The sequence below is a fragment of the Dermacentor silvarum genome, chromosome 2 (assembly GCF_013339745.2).
Source record: "Dermacentor silvarum isolate Dsil-2018 chromosome 2, BIME_Dsil_1.4, whole genome shotgun sequence".
Taxonomy (NCBI): domain Eukaryota; kingdom Metazoa; phylum Arthropoda; class Arachnida; order Ixodida; family Ixodidae; genus Dermacentor; species Dermacentor silvarum.
Genome location: NC_051155.1, coordinates 191,493,565 through 191,515,562, shown reverse-complemented (window position 1 = coordinate 191,515,562; position 21,998 = coordinate 191,493,565). Strand labels below are relative to the sequence as shown.

At 45.6% G+C, this 21,998-nt stretch overlaps 1 protein-coding gene across 2 annotated transcripts in view; it reads left to right on the top strand.

The window, feature by feature from the left end:
• Window positions 1–3,337: 3,337 nt before the first annotated feature.
• LOC119442351 (SURP and G-patch domain-containing protein 1-like) overlaps window positions 3,338–21,998 on the top strand; it is a 35,681-nt gene continuing 17,020 nt past the window's right edge. The window contains exons 1-6 of one of the 2 annotated variants that reach the window (XM_037707195.2): window positions 3,338–3,619; window positions 3,776–3,882; window positions 4,057–4,222; window positions 8,714–8,790; window positions 13,680–13,791; window positions 19,660–19,778. In XM_037707195.2, the coding sequence (XP_037563123.1) occupies window positions 3,420–3,619; window positions 3,776–3,882; window positions 4,057–4,222; window positions 8,714–8,790; window positions 13,680–13,791; window positions 19,660–19,778 (781 nt within the window). In that variant the 5' untranslated portion in view covers window positions 3,338–3,419. Of the gene's footprint in view, window positions 3,620–3,775; window positions 3,883–4,056; window positions 4,223–8,713; window positions 8,791–13,667; window positions 13,792–19,659; window positions 19,779–21,998 lie in introns of both variants that reach the window. The other variant, XM_037707194.2, reaches the window with a different exon arrangement.

Genomic DNA, 21,998 nt, shown 5'->3' with positions numbered 1-21,998 from the left:
GCCACCACCTCTTGCTGGTTTTAATAAAGTTTATTCAGTCGGTCAGTCAAGTTTATAGCAGAACTTCACACACACACGCTGTTCTTCCAATTCCTTCATTGTCACTTTGGCACCAATCCGAAGAACAGCTTGTTCATGTGCTCACTTCAGCGGCTGTAGCTCGCCAACTAAGGGCCAGAGCGAAACGCGCCAAAATGCAGTTTGTTGTCTAAACCTGCCGCTACATGCGCTCAGTAGTAGAGAGCCTACATACGGGACTCCCTACTCAGTAGCCGCAGCCCGCTCCCTCTGCCGGTTGGCGCGCTATTTCAAAAGTTCGGTTTCTTTTTGAACACACCTCGTAATTGTCGCATTTATTTCATGATCCTCATTGATAGCAGCTCTCGCCTATTTTGGTTATCGCGCATAGACTCATACTAAAGATGTGACGCACTACGTTGCAGGCAAAAATGCATATGTGACACCTGTGTAAATTATACTATGTACTCGCTGTTTTGCCAAGTCCAAGTGGTGCCACAATGTTGTCAGTAAGCGCGGGACTGTTATTTGGTCTACCGTAGAGCAAATATATGAAGGGCTTTATGCCAAACGCTACCAGATGTCGTACGCCGGAGTGAATCCCAATCGTATACGGTATATTGTAGCAAGTTGTCGAACTTGCTTACGCAAAGATATTTGACATACTGAATGCTGAACGATACTAAACATACTGAACATACTGAACAGTATGTCGATGTCCAGCCAAACAGGCCCACATTAGCACTCTTGTACAAATATTTTGTTGTTTGTACCACGGGAACCGTCTCGTTGTCTGTATAAAGGTACGTGGACATGTTGCTGTCCGCATGAGCACGACATTTAAAAACGCCACGAGGTCTCTCTCTGTTTTCTTTCTTTCTTTTTTACCGTTCTTAGAAGCCTAGCCAGAAATAAAATCAGACTCAAGTATTTTGCATCGCTGAGCATGATGACGCTATGGAATATTGACGTGTTCGTCCAGCTTGTGCTTTTATTTATGTAATTATCGCTGTGGTCCTTCTGCCCTTTCCTTTTGCGAAAATACTAACCTTTTGCATCGGATAGAAGAGTGCGTCAATTTCTGTAAGTAAGCTGCTTTAATAAAGAAGTGGCGAAGGTCGATGCACTGACAGCGATAACAAGGTTTAGCGTTCCACTCGGGCTCTTTAGTTTGAGGCCTCTACCCTTGGATTCAGCTGGAGGGACGTTTGCTGGGCAGTCCAAGAATTTTTTATGGAGGCCAACCGAATGCCCGGTTAAATTCTATCGGTCCCTTTGTTTTTGTGTGCTTTTCAATTAATGGTTATTGATTCCTCCTACCATTATCGCTTTCATTTTAAAATGTCATTTCACTTTTACACAACGCTTAGTCTTTAGCCGTCCTGAAAGTTTATTTGGGGTTATAGCTTGGAATATTCCACCCATTTCCTAGCCAATCCGCCACAGTGGGTATGAGCCACGAATTGGAGGGGCAACAACATCGACGACTCCTCGAACGGCGTTGAAACTATACGAGGGTGCGACATATTGGCGCGACGCAGCACGCAAGACAACTCCTGGTGGGTCGAAGGAACAGCGTCCTGACAGCTATAAAACGTATCTTGATGATGAGGAGCGCGCTATGTTTGTGCGAGAATGCTCGAGCTGTCTGGCACTGCTTGATGGGGAAGACCGATGGGCGGTCCCGCGGGGTCCTGGTGGTGTGGGAGGAGGGCTCAGTGGATGACGAGTTGGGCTTCGCCGAGTGGCGACATTACTGATGTCTCAATTCAGCAGACACTCATTCTGACAACACGAAAGAAGAGACGACAGATTGATTTCCTTCAGCGTTGTCAAAATAAGTGTCCGCTGAGGTCTGGAAAAATATGAGCCCAACTAGACAGAGGCGGCGTCAGGATTTTTTTCTTCGTTCTGGTTGGATTTGGGGGGGGGGGGGGGGGTCTGCCGCTCCCCTCGCACCCCTTAAGCCACGTGGCTACGGCAAAAGATCTGTGTAGAGGGCTAAGGAAGTGCTTATGTACCACATATCTTTTTGTAGCGTTAGCTACACGGGCCTAGCCAAGCCTGTTTCGCGCAGCACATCAAGAGCCGTGCTGCGCATGCGCAAGGATCAGTGATGTCACACGGCTTGCGCACCGGAGCCACCGGAGCCGGCACCTCTCGCGCACTCCGCCGCCGCCGCGTGCGACTCACCGCCGCCGGTCTGCGCATTCCAGAGGAGTGACGTCGTAGCGCGCGCTCGCTGTGCAGTGGCCGTCTGACACAGCGCTGGAGCCGCTGCGCTTCTGACTGGCGTTTGCCAGTGTGGTATAGCCATGGAGGAGAGCGCAAATGCTGCTCAACAGCGCAGAAGAACGGAGAAGCTTGACTCACCGGATCCCGAAGTAGTTGCCTGGCAATTAGCGGTTGAGCGTAGGAGGAATGAACAGAAGAAGGCTATATGCATGTGCCACATAATACGTATACCGCGTGTGTGTCATTGGAGCAGCAGTAAGCATGACAATTAAGCTAATCCTTGACTATCTAGACAACCAGGAAAGCTAAGAATAATCAGCTGAACCTTTGCTAACGCTACGTATATCCTGGCATAGCCGAGCTAAGCCACTGCAACTTTTTTATATGAAAGCTCGCGGCTGCACGGGACGAAGGCATGCACCAAAGCCAACCTGCATGGCAGGTTCAGCTGGAGCGGGCTTTCTCTGGCACCAATCTCCAGAGGGCCTCGCGTCAGCGGATCGCTGCAAACCGAGCGGCAGCGGGGTAGGAACGCGTCAAACTTCAAAGGTATTACTATTAGGTGGCTCATGGGTCGAAAAATTGACCGTCCGGCGTTATGACACCAAAATTCTATGGCACCAATTGATGGCGCGAGAATTGATGGTGCCACCATTGATGGTCGAACCCATGACCTTTGGTGGGAGTCGAACCCACGACATTCGGTGTTAATTAGGACGAAATTAATTAAGGCACAGTTAATTAAGATAGAATGAATGTCCCGTGGGCGCGCCGACTTTCGCCTTCATGCACTTTAGCGTATGGTAAAGTGACTTAGAACTTTTAATTGGCACGTTTTAGCGTTTTAGTGCAATGACGGGTTGAGCACGCAAGCCACTCCAGTAGTTGCAGTTAATGCTCTTGCGGCCCTTGTATTATAATTAATTATAATATACAAGCAGCCGCTCCTTGACTACCACGTTTCAACGTGGTATGGAAAACATAAATCCACGAACAGTACCCAATGCAGTACCGTGGTGGCGCCTGCTACCATTATCTCGCAAAGATTGTGCTAGCTATCACCATCATCAGTTACCGCATTTCTCCAGGTGGTTGGATCGTCGGATCTCGCGCGTTTGCTGGATTGTGTTTTGTTTGGAGTTGCGTCTGATGTCTTTATTCTAGCGATGTCGGTCTACAATCAGATACTAGAAAACAAACTAAAGGAGCTAGCTAAAGGAGGGTCAGCGGTCGCCAAGCAGGAGCTCCTGATCCAGCAGAAGAAGCGCGAGATTGAGGCCAAGCTTGCACAGAAAGCGAAGCAGCAGTCGCCCGGCGTAAGCCTAAATGCAAAAGCACGTCCAAAAACGCAGACAGCGCAGAAATCGTATGTAAAGCATTATATTGTTTATGTCTAGCGAAAACGTATATTGCTGCGTACTGTTGTACAATAAGAATGGAAATTATTCAGCTAAATAAATTCTCTAAGCTCTTTGGCGCTTGTGTAGGTACCACTGAAAGTCATGTTTACGTATCTTTCCAGGCGATTTGACGCGCCTCCTCCTTCCGAGGCTACGCAAGCACAGGTCAATAGCTTCAAGAATGACGGCAGTTTTCTTGAGCACTTTCGACGAATGCAAAATTTGAAAGGTGAGACGTAAGAATTGACGCTTTGCATTGAAGCGACCAAAACGATACCGATATGTGCAGCGTGTTGCCGGACGTGCACGATAGTGACGCATGTGTCTGCTGATTTTAGTGAGATCCTGTCAGCTGTCGCTCATTTTGTCAAACTCGCTCTCACTGAACGTTGTGCTGTTGCAGCCAGTGGAGTCCAGTCAAAAGCACAACCGTCGCAAGTTTCAGGCAGTTCTTCGCATCATGAGTCTAGCGGTGGACAGCGACCAAAAACGGAACCGCCAGAAAACGGGGCTGGAACATCGCAGTCGGCTGGCCTAGTCATAAAGCTTCAAGCACCACAGCCGACCAAGTACGGACTTTGCATTTTCTTGAATGGCAGTTCAGCTACCATGAGCGCCGACTACGGGGGGCTCCGGGGCTCGAGCCCTCTCCGGAGGTGTCCTGGGGGGGCCCCCTCCCCGCCCCTAACGTCTCATTACCGGAGCTCAGTTACCCACATAATTTGAGGATTCTTTTGCGTTGCTTCCACCTTTTCACTTTTGTTGTGGCTAAAAGCTTACATCATCATTGTTGGCGCGAACGTACACGGCTTTTAATTTATACTTTCGCTTTATTTCGGCAAATCCTGACAAATAGGAGGACAAGCGCATTAGAAGCACCAGCGGCGGCTACCTCATCCGTGTTGCCTCAGTTCAATTTTTTTTTTTATTTCCGCTTAGGAACACCATGCACAGACAGAATATATTTAAATATATACACAGGACAAAGTTTATTATATTTTTTAAAGAGAAGGACGTAGCCAACTAAATGGATGGTCTATGCCCAGAGAATTAATATGGTGATGTATGTTCACGTTATTTCAATTTACTTTGCGTGCTTTCTTGAACATGAAAAAAATATGCAGACTTCCGTCAATGACGTGCGAAAAGCACGTGAGTTATATGTGTCTCAATATTGATTTTCTTTTCAGTAGGCAATGCTAACTGGTGAAAAAAAAAAACAAAAAAACTAATTATTTACAACTTTTATGCATTAGGGATGGAAACATCGCCTCTTGCATGCAGAAGCCATAAATAGGGGGTGTTTCAGCAAACACTTTCAAAAAATTTTAGAGGTTGCCTGTGGCAGATAGCACAATTCTAGTTCATGAGCTGGTCTACTCGAGAGGCGGACATTAAACTTTGGGCCTATGTCAGCTAGGATTGCAGGGTTTGGTGAATCACGTCGATTTTATTACTATTTTTCTTCATTTTACAGGTAACTCGTGTTGCGTGTCTTGAGCTGCTATGTGTGTGGCAGACATAGTTTTCATTGTAGATGGTGGTTGCGTAATATATTAAGAAAACGTATTCATGACAAAACATGAGAGCATGTATGTCTTTCTTGCCCCAAGTTCATTAACCTGCGTGATCGTAGAGCAGTGTTTCTCGAAAGGTGTCTGAAAATAGTTCATGGAGGCATCAGCTATGTGAAGCCCTTGCCATTATTAAAGCCACATATTCTTATGTTTAGGTGACCCAGCTAGGTGAATCTTGTGTACCCATACTTATTTTACGCAAAATGTGCATTTTGTAAAATTGTAAAGTCTTGTGTTGCATTGCAGGAGGCTTTGTGTGTTGAAGCATTTTAACAAAAATGCAGTGATGCAAGCATTCTTAGGCTTTTCCATTTTGTATAATTATCCTCTTCAAGCTAATAACTTGAGTGCAAGCTCCAAAATTGTCTGAAAGCCGCGAAATTTGGTTAGGATGCCTAACTTAGATAAAGTTGACCTGTTTACTATGTGTAGACTTATGGCAATAACACATCAATATGCTGCCAACTCCTGTTTGGAAACTCAACAAAGGGAGATTTCAATACGGATGAACACTCCAAGAAAAAGCACACGGCTGTTTGTGTCCATGTGGATAAATAGATTCTTCTCTCAAGCAAATTGTGTGCAGTGACCTGCAAGATGCTGAATTTGTGCTTTACAGTTCAGACGACGTACAGTACTTCAGGTGATGGTACAAAGGTATCTTGCAGTTTAATCTTGCGGTAGGTTTTTTCACAAGAAGCTAACAAATGTCATGCTGTAGTGGCAGCAGTTCATCTGAAAGCATTTATGGTACATCTTTGTTATGTGAACGGACATATGCAGGTTTAGATGCAAGGCCAAAATATGCTTCCCTGTAATCAATATAGCGTATAATGTTGCATTTTCTTTTCATTTTAGCCATAGAAAATCCGTTGATATAATGTGTGACCAGCCTTGACTTAAGTTTACTTTATACCTGATACTTCTATATCTTTGTTTATGTTGAGCTCTGACTGTATGGAGCACTCTTGAGATGTAGTCTTGGTGTTACGGCTTTGTGTATAGCCATTAAATGCTCTGATATTGCATTTAATGAACACAACAGCCTAGCCCAGGTTTTCATTGGTACAACTTGGTTTTCAGTGGGCAGGCAGAGCGGAACTTGTAACTTGTTGTAGTGCGTGTTTATACAGGGTGTCCCAGCCATCATGCAGCACGGTTTAAAAAAAGAGGAACGGCGTTACGCAAAGCAAACCTAGTGTGTATTGTTTCCAGTATAATGGAGTTGCCGCCAGTAATTTTTTCGTTACTGAGATTTAATTAGGTAATTGTAATTAATTACCTAACTCGAGAAGTACTGTCCTAATTACCAAAGTGTCAATGAGAAAATTGTAGTGCAACATGAAAAACTTTCTGTGCAACAGCTTTCTGTTGCTCAATATGTGCTACATGAAAGTGTTTTTTCTGAGCGTGAAAGAAGCCCGCGAATACACGCAAAGTGCCTCGAGTGGCCAGTCGCGCAGCAATTCTGCATGTATTCGCAGGCTTCTTTCACACTCGGAAAAGCACATTTATGTAGCACGGATTGAGCAAAAGAAAGCTGTATCGGGAGTTTTTCATGTTGCTCTACAATTTTCTTATTGACACTTTGATAATTAGGACAGTACTTTTCAAGTTAGATAATTAATTACAATTAATTAATTAAATATCAGTAACGAAAAAATTATTGGCGGCTACTCCACATTACTGGAAACAATACGCAGTAGGTTTGCTTTGCGTAACGCCGTTACTCTTTTTTAAATATGCTGCGTGATAGCTGGACACCCTGTATATACTACCAACAAGAATGGCATGATGTGTGAATCCTTGCACTCACTAAGTTTTCGTTCAAATAGATTGGGCATATTTACAGGATTTTATAACATGTTTTACTGTGTGGGTAGCATACCCGAGGTGCGAGGGACTACTGGGTCTTGTCATGCTCTCTTCCTGTGCCTAACCACCTCCAGCATGGAATAGTGAATATGATGCAGTTTTCATTTGAGATAAACTAAAGAGCGACGCCAAACAAGTTTAGGCATGGGGGCAGTATTTCTTCATGACTCTGTTTCTCATTTCTTTGGCAGAAAAACGTTGATTGCTACGAAAGAAAACAAAGGGCATCCTGTATTGGAATTACATGCCTAAACATTACTGCCAGTATACCAGTGTGATGCTTTGGATTTCAAAGTATTTTCGCTGTATCAAACTATTTTTGTGTATGAACGTTATTAAAACTCACTAGGCTGAGTGTATGGTTCAAGTAGAATGCAATGTAATCCTTCTTTATTCATTAAAGAGGCACTAAATGCAAATATTAAGTCAAGGCTGAAGACTGGGTGTGACAGTGCTAGATGCAGGATTGCGCAACATTGTGATAATAGGACACACAGAAGCGAAACACACTCAACGGAGCGCAATGTCAACGTCGACTACTAAAATACCATTCCCGAAATCTTGCAGCGCTTGTTTCGGGCCAAGAAGTAACTTTGTAAGAGAAAATCATGCCTGAAGGGTCCGCATACCTCTAGCACAATTCAAGTCACCCGCCCCTGAGCAGGGAGCTGTGAGGTTGCATATATCATCACCGCCCTTTACTGCCATCGGTGAGTAAAACTGCGCTCGACATCTGGTGCTACGGTTTCTTGCACAAAATGCAAAAGCAAGGCCAGAAACCGAGCACAGAGAGAGCCGACAGTGCGAAAGGGGAAGGGACAGCATGCACGAATCATAAACACAATCTTTGACGCGCATCATGATGGGCCTCATTCTCTACTTGCAGTTTGTGTAAGTTTCGTGAGCCTGCAAAACCACCGCAGCACTACGCGATAACAAAACTACTGAAATGCAAAAGTGCGGGTGGCGCAGAGTCGAGCGAAAATGGAACCTTTTGAGTGCCCTCATTGTTTAAGGCAACGTCAAAAAGTTATATTTTCTAAGAATCAAATAAAAGTAGACAAGTCGTATTTTCTTCTGTCTTATAATGCACCACAGTGATCATTTTATCATGAGTTGTTGAGTGCTACTTCATCGGGCTAGTACTTGAATGTCTTGGTGGAGTCTCAAATTGTGTCCTGCATTTTATGTACCCAATTTCTCAATTGCTAAAGCTCTATTCGCGATAATATTGACGCCTTAAACATTCTCGAGCATGAATCTAACACTTTAGCTTGGTTTAATATTTTGCCTTTAGTGTCCCTTTAACTGTTAACTAGTACTGAGCAGACACTTCCGAATTTGCGATGTCACAGGGACCTAGTGCAGGAATTCAAGATGGTGCTGCTAACTGTCTTTAGATCATCTCACATTTTTTTTTTTGACTTAATATAGTTTTGGTAATGGTAAGACTGGACCTCTTGACTTCTCTTTCTTGACCTCTCTTTGCCTTTCCAATAACTTCATTTATTCTTTTTCTTTGTTGCTTGACTGACAAGTGAGAAAGGTCTGCAGGCTGATTTCTTTGATGAATGTTTTCCTGCAACCTGACTGTCTCTTTTCTTTCAGAACCCTCCAACCATCAGCAGTGGCTGAAAAGTTGAAAGGTGATGATGACGACGAAGAGGAAGCTACACCCCTCAAAGGTATGTACTTGGTACTGAGGAGCACCATTGTGCCGTCGGTTTAGGTGGTGAAACTTTGTTACAGTATGATGCTTTTTATGTGCATACCTTAGGCAGTGATTTTTTTTTTTTTCTGTTTAGAAAATGCTGCAGTGCCTGCAAGTGCATGCACTTGTTCAATATCCTAAATATAACAACTGTGCAAAACAAAAACTCGGCATAGTAAATGCTCACGTGCACCTTATTTCTAAAAATGGTTCCAGAGAAGTCGCACATGTTCCCAGGTGTCATGCGTGCTGGCGGGCAGTAATAAGTGCAGAATTCTATTTGCTTTTGTGTGCAAATATGTATAGTGGTAGCTGGTAACCGCCCTTTGTGACTGAGTGATCTCAAAAGCTGTAGTGCTTTTGTAATTGTGTGCCAATGACCATACTGGAAATGACATTGACATGATGGAAGCTTGCAACAATGAGAGAAGCATCCTTTACTGCAGGACAATAATGATAAAAATGAGGGAACTGGTGACACTGCTTGCTTTAACTGCATTTGCTTGTATATCAACCTTGTAACACAGTGATTCTCAGCCATGGATGTGTTGGAGACCACCTGTGGACTGGTGGAAGTGACAGGGGACCCTTTGCATTGACGGGGCAGGGGGGGGTCAAATATATATATTTTTTTTCGACGAACAAAATTCACAACGAACACTGTGGCGTCCTTTATTTTTTTATTATCTTGTGCAGATTGCTGCCACAGTTATGGGAGCAGGTCCCGGAACTGGGAATGAGGAACTGGGAACTAGGGGTGTGCGAATATTAGAATTTTCAAATACGAATCGAATACAAATACTTAAGCTTGGAATATTGAATCGAACATCGATAATATGCACATGCATTTATTAGCAAGTTGGCTTAATTTGATATGTTGGAACATTGAAATTACATTGTCAATGTTACAAAACTATACTAGTAAGCCGTTATACTAAAACATTGTGCATTTTGCCTTTGTTAACTTGGAAAATTGAGTATTTCCACTAGCTGACCTCGCCAAACTGTGCCTTATTATACCACATCAAATGCCCGTAAACTCGGAGGCATTTGACCCTGTGCCAGTCGTCACTCATCGCACTTGCTGTCAGCAATAAAAAAAAAAAGAAAGAAAGGAGAAGAAAAAACCTCGCTGGGGGTCCACAAACCCATGCCCCTTGCTGCTGAGAGGCTGGCTTTCCTGCGAAGTTTAGAAGTTTAGTGGCGAAGTGTGCTTTATAGGTAGAATTTAGCCTGCATCGCGAAATTATCACAAAATTCAGCAGACTATCATTAGATTAGATAGAAACAAATGCTAACTGTGTTTTGCTCTTGCACAGCCAGCAATATATCCCATTTGATTCGAATGTTCATATTCAACCGAATATTCGCACACCCCTATTTTGCAGGCATGGGTTTTGCGGACCCCCATTTGAGAACCGCTGTTGTAACAGCTGGGCTTCACTAGGAGCCTTGGGGATGAACACTTGTATGCTCTGAAATTCTTTCAGAAAAAGCAATTTTCGGGTATATGTTGAAGCAAGAAAATTGTTGCCGGCCTTTCGATCTAATCTTTTCGTGCCTCTTCAGCCTTCCTTTGGTGCAATTGGCCAATTACAAACACTCGTATGAAGGGAATGTATCCCGTATGATGGTAATTTTCATTATAAGTGGACTCACCTGTATATGAAGTAATTCTTGTGTTGCCATTCTCTAGGATGTGATTGACCATCTGCTTACGTTTGCAGCGAATGTCTGTACACGTTATATGTTTGGAGTGACTCCGCTTTTAGTAAGGTTTGTTAGTACAATACTGAACGTAAACTTGCAGTACACACAGGCTTAGCTTGTTGCAGGCTGGTCTTGCTGTGTAAGTGTGCTGTGTAAGATTAATGGCTGTAATAGCTGTTGTAGGGGAACATTGTGACATTCCAGTGCTGCAATGGCAGCTCTAACACGCAAGATCAGGCTTGCAGGCCTCACGTGGCACCCTTTTGCTGGAACTAGCAGTCCCAGGCAGTGTACATAAAAAAAGAAAAAGGCAGAGCATTGTATTGTAATGAAGTATTATAAAGATGTTCTTATTTAATTTGTTTGTTTAGAACATAAGATGTGGCCTTTGCATTTTCATACTGCAGCACATTGAAAGCTGAAAATGCTGGAGGGGGTATTTTATAAATGTTCATGTGTGGACTGTCCATTTCGGTCGCCGCTGATGGCTTGTAGCTGTACCATTGAGGAGACTGGCTGGGGGTGCGTGCCTCCTTTACACTGGTACTCCAGGCCAGGCATTCAGCACTTCAACAGCAGCCGAAGTGGACAGTCCACTAAGCGGACACTTGCAGGATACACCCCCTGCACGATAATTAGTTGGAATCATGTCAGGTTGCAGCATGAGTGCATGCTGCAGTGTAAAGATAACTACATATATTCATGGTTCAACACGAATTGTTGAGGATTCAGTGTAACTAGTATTTAGCAAGACTGTTTTCGTGTTATTAGATTCTAATTTAGTGAGAATTTCGATCTATGAAACATATTAACTTTTTAAAAGCAAAGTTGGTAGGGCTAGCTAGTTGGCTGAAGTTAATCTTTAAATGGATCACATCGGTGCACATAAGGCTGTGATGAGAGGGTACACAACACCCACCATGTTGTACACTGTAGACCGCTTATAACGTTATTCGCCGGAGTTGCGAATATCTGCACTATAAGCGGTACTGCACTATAACCAAAACAACTATTTTATTGCAATAATGGACACTCCAGGTGCATTTCTGCCGTCGCTGTCACCGTGCTCTAGGTTTCCGTATTCGCTTACTAAATAAATTAACAAGCACGGTGTCACGCGCGCATAAGCAAACGAACACATCTCGCTCGTTGACTGCGGAAACGAACTGTCAAAACGGTTGAGTGACGAAGCGCGACGAGCGAATTGACCTTCGTGCTATCATGCCTCTCGCTTCAACGCGACCCGAAAGCAGCGAAAACACGGCGCGCGGCGGACTTTCTCCGTCGCAGATTGCTTTCAAGATAGGGCCAAGGCGATCGTATCGCCAAAGTGGATCATCGCAGATTTCGTCCTGCTTCAGGTCCACTGAAACCATTCCGCATTGCTTTGCTGGTGAAAATCCTCTCCTTCTGTTTGCGCCAGTCCCGAACGCAAGTTTCGGATTCTCCGAACGCCCGTGATGCGGCCCGATTTCTGTCCGTCTCCGCACACATGATCACTTCCCTTTTAAATGCGGCATCATGATGAACTCGGTATTTCATGCTGATAGAGCAGACGCAGAGAGCGTGAAGACAGACAGTAGACTATTGCCTAAGTACGTGTACTGCAGCACATGGAGGAAGCTACGGTAGCTAGGCTCGACGCGTGTGCGAGGCGGCCATTTTGAAATGCCGACGGCTATATGGTAACGTAGATTTAGGGTCGTAGTCGATTCTAATGCGCACGCAATTTTTGGACCTGTTCTAGCGGAAAAGTGCGCGTTATATTCCAGTAAATACGGTATTTGTGGCTTGAGGGGAGCGTTTGCCATCTAGGTTGACTGCCGAACTTCTAGGCAGCCGCACTGTAAACGGTATTGCATGTCCCGCAACTGCACTATAAGCAATGCGCGTATACATAGAGTGCTATGGGAAAATTAACGGGAGTCTGGAAAGACCGTAGTTTATCCGGTCCTGCACTATAAGCGGTTACGTTATAAGTGGTCTATACTGTACTATCACTGGCTATGCCACTCCACCACTGACTGTGGAGGTGTAGGTTCTATTCCCAGCTGTGGCAGCTGCTTTTAGAGGTAGAGAGGGGTGACCTGTTCTGGTCATAATAAATTAGGCTGGAGCCCTCAGCTGCTGTCTCTTTGTAGCTTTTGGATGATGAACCTCACAAATCAGTATTAAATGGCACTCTCCCCTAAATGTTAGATCTCGCAACTGACATTTATTTTTCAGGGGAAAGGATAAGTACACATTCACATTGTATGACATGTTTGCTTCAGCACAACATAAAATAAGATACAAAGGTAGCAACACAATGCACTTTATGTTGGCATCAATTCGCCTAACTATGTGTGCTACTGGTTGTTTACATTAGCGTGCAGCGCACTTGTGTCATGCTGTGCCACATTGTTGTTATAGGTACTATCCTCGTGGAATGTAACACATAAATTTGGGTCTAATATAAGTACTTTAGTTTCTGCCGTCTCTAGTTCGTGTTACATAGGCGTAACTATGGCTCTTATGTTAAGATCTTATGTTTAGATTGGAGTTAATGCCACCTTCAGAGCCGAAATGAATAGCGGCGTGGCATCACTTTTGAGTAATTGCGCTTATTGCATGTTGTATTTTAGAATTTCCCTGTTGCGTTTTATTTCATGAGTATAGTACCTGCACATTTTGTGGGAAAATATCAGTTCCGAGTGTCTGTGCATGATGTGTGCAGTCTCTTCCACATTCACTTAATTGACGCAAGTTATAAGATGGGGCCTGCTGACACACTTGGTAACTTTCATGCAAGTCAGTAAATCTTAGTTAACAGCGCAAAAGGTGAACTAGGACATGAACAGGATAGAGATTAGAACTGACTTCCACCTTTTTGTTCTGGTTATGTCCTTTATGGACTGTTCGCTTATGAGTCAATGATGAATCACCGACTAGCCCAGTTGGCCATCCTGCTAAGTTCTATGCAAGCTTGCTTAATGTTGAGAAAGGAGCCCGTTGCATTGAGCCTGCTCAGCTATGTGTGGGGGGCATCTGCCACTGGTCTCTCTTCTTTCCTCCTCCGTCCCTGTTGGGGGCCCGCAGTGGGCGTGGAGGCACCTGGCAGGAGGTTGTGTGGTGTATGTGTCTGAGAGGGGGCCCTGCCAGTTTCTTCTCCAGAAGGCAAGGCTGTCCAGGGAGCCATTGAGCGGGTTGCCATCTGTGTGGCCATCAACGGCCAGTCTGCTGAGGAGGCTGCCAGGGTGGCCCATATCGACGACCCGGCCTACGAGTGAGTGTTTCGAGTCCCGCTTCCTCCTTTGCTTTGGCGAAGCATTGGCACAAAATTTTTCTCCAGCCTTTTCTTTCTTTGTTTTGCTTGATCAGATAGTTGCCAACTCCATAATTGGGGTGTCAAGGATAGGTTCCTCGAACACTCGACACATTATTAAATATATATCCTCATTTAATGCGACTAATTCAAGATGCAAGCCCACTGACATGCAGTTTCTTACATGTTGAGCAGGCTTCTTCATTGTTTTATGGAAATCGGAGGCGGTGGTCACATATAACAATTCTACGTCCTCGTTCAGTCGCGCTTACAGATTCTATCATGGATTCTAACCAACTAGAAGCAGTGATGCTTAGATTGGTCAGTCCAGTGCAATAAACTCTCGCTAAAAGTAGAGTGCTTGCATTTGGTGTATGACAGAGCCACTTCGTATTCTGATAGACGTGACAGCTAAGGGCAGGCTTATGCTGTATCAAATCCTGTGGAATGGAGAGGGAAAGAGTGGCTGATGTAGTGGCATGCATTCAGCTCTTGCTGACACAGGTGAAATGGTCATGTGGCTTGCAACTACAGTCAAGTCCCCCTACAACGAATGCCGCTTCAACAAAATTTCCGCCACTACGAAGATTTTCCGATTGCCAATCAGCTGCCCATAGAAAGTAATTAAAAAAAAGTATCTCCATAACGAAGGCATTTTATTCGGTATTTCCACTTCAACCCACTTTTTGAGAACGAAACTGGGACTGAATTGAAATTGGAACTGCCGAGTAGTCAAATTAGAAGGCCCTTCCAAAGCTGTGATGATCATATGTCCGCTTGAACGAGGGTTTCGCGAACAAAATCAAGTTCAAAGTACCGATTTACGCCACTGCAATCCATAGCCACACAGGGTCATAACACGCCTGCGCGAGACTGCACGGGATCACCACAATCGCTGCCGTTTTCTGTGGTGTGCGCGTCCGGTTGAAATGGCTACGCCAACAAAGAAGCCTAAGTTTCTCACTCTCGAAGAAAAGGCACATGTGATCGCCGAGGCAGAAAGCGGAAGGAAAAAATTTCCCAGTTTCGCCCAAAAAGTGAAGCATCGATTGCGATAGCAGATTAGTATACAGCTATACGAACTAAGGATCGGTGTTTTATCGGCTGTATAAACTTGTAAACATTTGCATACTAACTAAATCACCAAGCGCGGTGTCACACGCGCACAGGTAAACATGAACACATCTCGCTCGATGACTGCGGAAACTCTGTCAACATGCTGGAATGAGAAGGTGCAGCAGTAGCAGCGAGCGAATTGACCTCCGTGCCGTCTCTTGCTCCAGCGCAAACTGAATGTCAAAGCACAGCGCACACGACTCTACTGGCACTAGCTGCACTTTGGTCACATCGCAGATCGCCTTGAAGATTAGGCTCGCGAGGGCGCGCACTTTGTGCACGGCGCAGATTGCTTTCAAGATACGGCGGCCGCCGCCGCTGTGTCAACATGATGCCAACGTCTCGTCTCGTCGTCTGGGTAAAATGACAACCCGCTAGACAGACCGACTCGGGCGACTGCTTTGAAAGTAATGAATCCTTTTGACCTCATCTTAAAAGTTACAGAGCCCACGACAATCACAGTGCGATGGCTCTTTTAACGGACTGTGAGACTCTCGTTAGCGCCTTTGCTTGCCGTGAAGTGCAAGAAATCCAGGCTGACCGACTTCTGGAAATAAAACTTCCGGTAAGCGCAAGCTTGCCAAGTTTGCCGACGTATAACTATGCAATGAAATTGTGATAATTCAAACCGCTTCATTGCGACGGTGCATGTGCCGCAAAATGAGTGTTTCGCGATCGACTGGGCACGTGCGTTGAGTTAGGCGTCAGCCGCAATGTACAAAAAAGCTGTAACAGCGGCGCGAAATGCATTCTTTCATGAAGTTGACACTTTATTGACCGCCTTCGCTACGTCTCAACCTTTGCCCTCACGCTATCACGAAGATTTCCCGGACGATGGTTTCGGTTTCATTTGCCGTTTGGCGTACGTATATATACATACAGTCGAGAACCCACTTATAACAATATTCAAGTGATACGAAAATTCCATTGTTATAACCGATAATTGTTATAACCGGGCTGTATGAAAAAAAGTCAAAACAGGGGGATGACAGAGCTGTTGTGAGAAAACTATAATGGCAGGGAGGGCCAGTGCCCCTCCACGCCACCTTCCTCCACCCGGCTGCTGATTGTATTAACTTACAGTGGAATCTCGATGATACGATAACGGCTAATACGAATTTCCGGATGATACAAATTTTTCTGCGGTCCCGGCCGAGCCCCATTACTTTGAAACGTGTTAGAAAATGGTTGTTACGAATCGATTTTCGACCCGCGTCGGTTGATACGAATAAACGCCGCCCCACCGACGGCCGCGAAAGAGAACAGCGCGCAGTCACGCGCTTTCTCCCTTTCTCTTTTGGTGCGGAGGCGCAGACGCGATGCCGGACAGCACGGAGGCCGCGACTGGGCGCGAAGAGTTTGAAGCCGTGGCGCTTTTGTTGCTTTTGTGCTTTTCCTCCTTTTCCGCGTGCCATCGGACGGAGTGGCTGCCGTGCTTCGGGCCACGTTCTTTGAGTTTGCGCCATTTTGCCTAGTCGCAGCGAGCTATGTCTACCGAGATATGATCTCGGCTGATTCGCGCGGCCGTACGCCGAGGCGCGGGAGCCTCCGTTGGCGCGTCTTCCGTCGGCTGTGTTATCGGTGCCGATGGCACAGGGCGATTGTCGGTTTCGCTGCTGGAGTCACACGGTGCAAGATAGCGCGGCATGTAATCCACGGTGCAAGGTTGCGCTCGTTCATTCCGGTGCTCCTCCGCTTCTCCCGCTAATCGCTGTATTTTTCTTGCCGTAGGAGCACTTCCGTATTCCGAAGGCGTGCTTCGTCCAAAGTTTATTCGCCATCGTCGCTCCATCACTAACCTGGGAGCTCTCAGTAATCCGAGTTCTGTGTGTCAAGTGAAGACGCCGGCGTGGTTTACGAAGCAGTCAACTGCGGTTGCCATCTTGCCCCTGCCAGAGCAGCAACCACTGGAGAGATGCTTTTCAGCACGGCAGCCAATCGGAGGCCCGCTTTCATCGGAGGGCCCCTGTGACTACCTATCGCAGACCCGCGCTTCTTTTGTGTTTGTGCGTTTGTTACAAGATGGCGACGATGGATGAATTGAGAAGCGGAACGGCGAAACTTTGAGCTTTCGAACGATACCAAGATGGCGGCGCTCGGTGGCGGGAAATACGAGATATGGCTCCGGTGAACTGCGGTGATTTTGCGCAATTTAAAGCTGTTTTCTCACCCTGCGCACTGATGAATTAAACTTTTTCGGGCACTTTTAGTGCGTTTTCAGCCAAGCCATTTTGATGCAGCGTAGATTAGGCGTTGCAGATACCCAAACGCGTGGTTTTCAAAAATCTATTTTTCTCGCGATTTTCGCGATCTGATCCCCACGTCCCCCCTTAATTTAGCTAGTTTTAATTGTGTTTGATGATACGAATTTCGGCTAACACGAATATTTTTCGTGACCCCGTGAGATTCATATCGAGATTCCACTGTATTTAACTGTTTAACTCTGCTTGCTGCACACTCTGATCGCGTGCAACAAGTTGCGGCTGTCGGCGTTCAAGAATGGCACTGCTATAGTAAAACCTCGTTAATTCGGATTTCACGGGACCGAACCGAATGTCGAATTATCACGGGTATGAAGAAAACAACAAACAGTTGCTTTCTACGTCAGCACGTTTTTATTTACTAAATGAATCAGCAGAATCCTGTTTCTATTTTGTATAAAGGCAGTGCGGAAGCTGCAATTCTCGTCATCTCGTGACTGATTAGCGCTTGCAGCGGCGAAGGCCTCGCGACTACTTTCAAAGAAGGGCTGCGGCGCGTGTCTTTATCTGAAACACGCTTTTCACTACGACACACACAGCCTGATTATTTTTTCGCCAGGTCGCCACCCATCGCGATGTAGACGTACCTCTTCATCCTCAACATTTTTGGTGCGCACTGAGTAAAAACGAAACTATTGTTTGCCGCGAATGCTGTCGACGCGATCATGCATGGCAGCTTTGCACTTCTGAAGGCACACAGCCGACGCACGCACTGAGTCAAATCGAAACTACTGTTTGCCACAACCGCTGCAAACGAAATCGCGGTCGCTATCGACGCGATCATGGATGGCGACTGAAAGCACGCGGCCAGCATGGCAGTAAACTCAATAAAGGCTGTAAAGGCACATATAGGCACGGAGCGTTCCGGTGTTGCTGTCATTCCAGTATGATTTTCAATGATGACTATGGCGTTTCGAATTCCGTCGCTTCATTTCGGTAGAATCGTTTTGGCTCTATTGCGTCGCACATTGTCGTCGCTTCGCCAGCCCAGCGCAGTTGGCGCGGTCCATTCGTGTTTCGGAGGGTGGCGCGGCGTAGAGCTATGGACGCAGCCAATTCGTGTTCAGAGGGGTGGAAGGGCCACGGAAGAGGGGCATGCGAGGCTGGCAATGTGGAGAAAGATGGAGCCATTGAGCCGTTGCATGCCACCGCGTGCAACGGCTCGATTTTTTTTTTTTTTTCTTTTTAAGGTGTTCGCATTTCATTCCCTCTCGGCACGGACACCCAGTAGCCATACTTATCGCTATTACCGATAATGCGACATGGGGGCATTGTAGTAAGCGGGTTATTTTACCATAAAAAACATACAAAGTTGACGGTGCAGCAGCTTTTCATTGTTATAACCGATATATTGTTAAAACCAGTATCGTTATAAGTGGGTTCGATTGTACTAATTTTGCATCAGTGAAGTTCTGCCACAACGAAATTTTTCACGTGTCCCATGAATTTCGTTGTAGCGGGACTCGACTGTACTGCAACAGCCCTACTGACACTGACACATGTAACCACCAGTTCCATTTTTCATCATGCAACAAGTAGTCTAGCTCAACACAGCCTAAGCTGTGATGTCACACTCCACTTAGAATATGTATTGGAACTTACCACATTCAAAGATTTAATATAATAATTCACATTGTATTTGAGAGATTGATGCCTCATTCTGTTGTCATGGGATTGAATCGAGCGTTGGCGTCTTTTTCTGCAGCTGGCTCGTTGGCTCGTGCACAGCACGCGCTCGTGCCACTGCTCCCGTGTTCGTCGTCATCTGTTTTCACAGCTGGCTGCTTTGCCGCCAATCATTCCAGCATATAATTTCACTTCTGTCGTAATGGGGAGGCCGCGTTTACCCCCAATGGGCCATTGCTTAACGGGGTATGAGCCATTCATTGTCTTGCGTAAAGGACAGATTTAATTTTGAAGCAATTTAATTTTGAAAAATCGCAAACGGCAATGGCGGGTGAATGCTGCTATCCACGCGCTGAGCAAACTCGAGACATCGAACGCAAGCGACAAGCGCGGACTGCAGGCATACTGTCAGTGATGTCATTCTCTCTGTCACAGCCGAACATGTGTAACCTCACAATTGAAAAATAATTTAATGAACCCTTGGGATTAACGCAGTGATAAACACCGGGGCCGCACGTTTCAGCTTCGCTGGTTAACCATCTTCACAGAGTAGAAGGGCCGACGATTTTTTTTAATGATGTCCACATACTACTAACACGTAGTCCACAGAAAAGACTAAATTGCTACAAAGGTTTCCTGGTGGAGGTATGTGCTGTACTACTTGCCAGTGTAGGTCTAGGCAATCTGGTGATGCATAGTTAATTTGAATAATATCCTTTGTTTCACCGTCAGAACAGTCAGTTCAGTCAGTGCAAAGGTGAAAAAAAAAATATGCGCACATACCAACCGTCGAGCAGTTTCTAACTCACTGCCTGCTTGTTTTCAGATTTCTACGAAACAAGGACGGGGAGGAGTACCATCGCTTTCAGGAGCGTGTCCAGGCCCTCTCGGCAGCCAAGCAGCGAGCTGAGGAGTCGGGTGCTTTGCCACCCTCCAGCCGCATCGGTCAGTGCCTAGTCCCTATGGCTTTCCTATGGCTTTCCAAAGAGATTCACATTGAATTACTATATTTAAGTTGTGTATGAGGCTCACCCTTAGAATTTGGACATTGATTGCCAGGAAAAAGGAAGCTTTAGCTTAGGGGCTCCTATCTAAATACAGTAAAACCTTGTTAATTCAACCCTCGTTGATTTGAAAAATCGGGATAATTCGGACTCGTCTGTTTGTCCCGGTAGGCATATGTATTATTTAATGGCGTCGAACTCTCATTCATTTGGGTGTGCAGTTAATATAACGAAGTCCATAAAATCTGCAATTTGCTTCATTGTAATGAAATTTCGTTGTATAGAAATTCAACCTTTTATGCATCAAGTTGCCGATTTATTTTTCTTACATGGAGGGGGCTGCAATATTTTCCAAATTATCAGGCAGTCGGAAAAAGGAAATTTCAATGAGAAAAAAAATTCATTTTAAATTTCAGTGTCAGCGATGAGAGATATGGTTTTATTCCGTGCTGACAGTATCTTCCCATCGGTGGTACGAAGCGAAGCCAACCATGCTTTTGCATCCACTACGTCCCCGCAGCTGATAGTGTTGCCCACAGTGGGACGACACTGTCAGGAAAAATGACGGTAGCAGGTAGCCGATGCTTCATCTGCCTTTCGCTTCAACGTGTTGGCAGACAGGGCACATGATGCCATGCTATCTTGCCACATGCGGGCTGCGCAGGCGCTCAGCTACACTGCCAGCCATGCAAAGTTATGGCCACATTAGAAAATGATACACGTTGCAACGCATGGAAATACAGCGCTCAAGCCACCATGCTTCTTAGCTCACCCTTGCCTGCATTCCCTTGCACCCAAAGCATACAGCATGTAGGGTGCAATAAAATCTTATCGCACTTGGACTATGGTACATGATGCTGCTCCACTTCGACGATTGCTCTTGGTTGCAAGGTGCGCAATTTGAGAGGTGCATTCGCAAGCAGCCACTTGTAATTCAACCATTTTACCATCTGCCTCTGCAGAAGTTTCCTTTTATTGTCTAGGCATTCCTTCGGGGTGGCAATGAAATTTCATTATACAGTCCAGCCTTGATATAACAAAGTTGTACTTGCCGCAAAAAACTTAGCTAAACTGTGAATTTCAGTAATTCTAGGTTTTGAAGTTTCAGCAGTAAGAACAACTTCACAAATTCCCACAGCATTCCTGGCGAATAGCATCTTTTTAGTAAGCACTTACAAACCAGTCGCAAGAAGATTGGGCCGTAATAGCGCGGTTAATAGTGCCAGCACATGCAGTGCATATCCCGCTGAGAGCAGTGCATCGACGTGGCCCACGGCGTCCCACATTCAAGTGGCACGGCGCCATAAATCTTGGACGCCATGGTTGACCGCGCTTAGTGCTCGCACCTGGCGTCCACAAATTAAAAACAACAGTGTAAAAAATATGTACCTATATTCGTCCTGAGCAAAATGAAAAAAAGTCACCATTTTGCCAGGAAGGCGATGGCGATAGCAATGAGGCAACTGCACGAAGTAAAGTTAATAGTCTTATCCGTGTCATGCGTGCTCCGGCAAACATTGGCAGATCTCACTAGATGACTGCGAACTCGCTGTGACAACGCAAGCACGGTGTCTCGGAAACTTGAGATCACATGACCGCTAACACTAGACGCGCAGGAACCCAATGCACATCACGGGACCAACTGTCTCGGCTTGGCCTTTGCATTTTTCACGGAGAGATTACCTCCAAGACACGGTACGGCTGCGTGCTAGGAGGAGAGTGCAGATAGGCGCGCGTTCCTGCAATCCCTGATTGTGTTGATAGCGACCACGGTTTCGTTCTTAACAGTTGAGGCAAGCTAGTTTCGTTCTGACTTAGTGTGCGATTTGGCAGCGCGTCTTCAAAACTGCATAGTCACTATTCGTGATCGCGTCGATAACAACCGCATTTTTTTTGTCCGTAACAGCTGGAGCATTCAGTAGTTATGTTCTAACTCAGTGCGCATGTTGGCCGCATGCCTCATGCCTTCAGAACTGCGCATTCACCATGCATGATCGTGTCAGTAGCAACCGTGGTTATGTCTGGAGTTGTTGCTATGAGCAGTACTGTACCGTTTGACTCACGCCCGTGTGCTTGCGTTGTAGTGCACGTTAAGATCCCCAGGTGGTCAAAATTCTTGGAGTCCCCCACTACGGCGTGCCTCATAATCAGATCGGGGTTT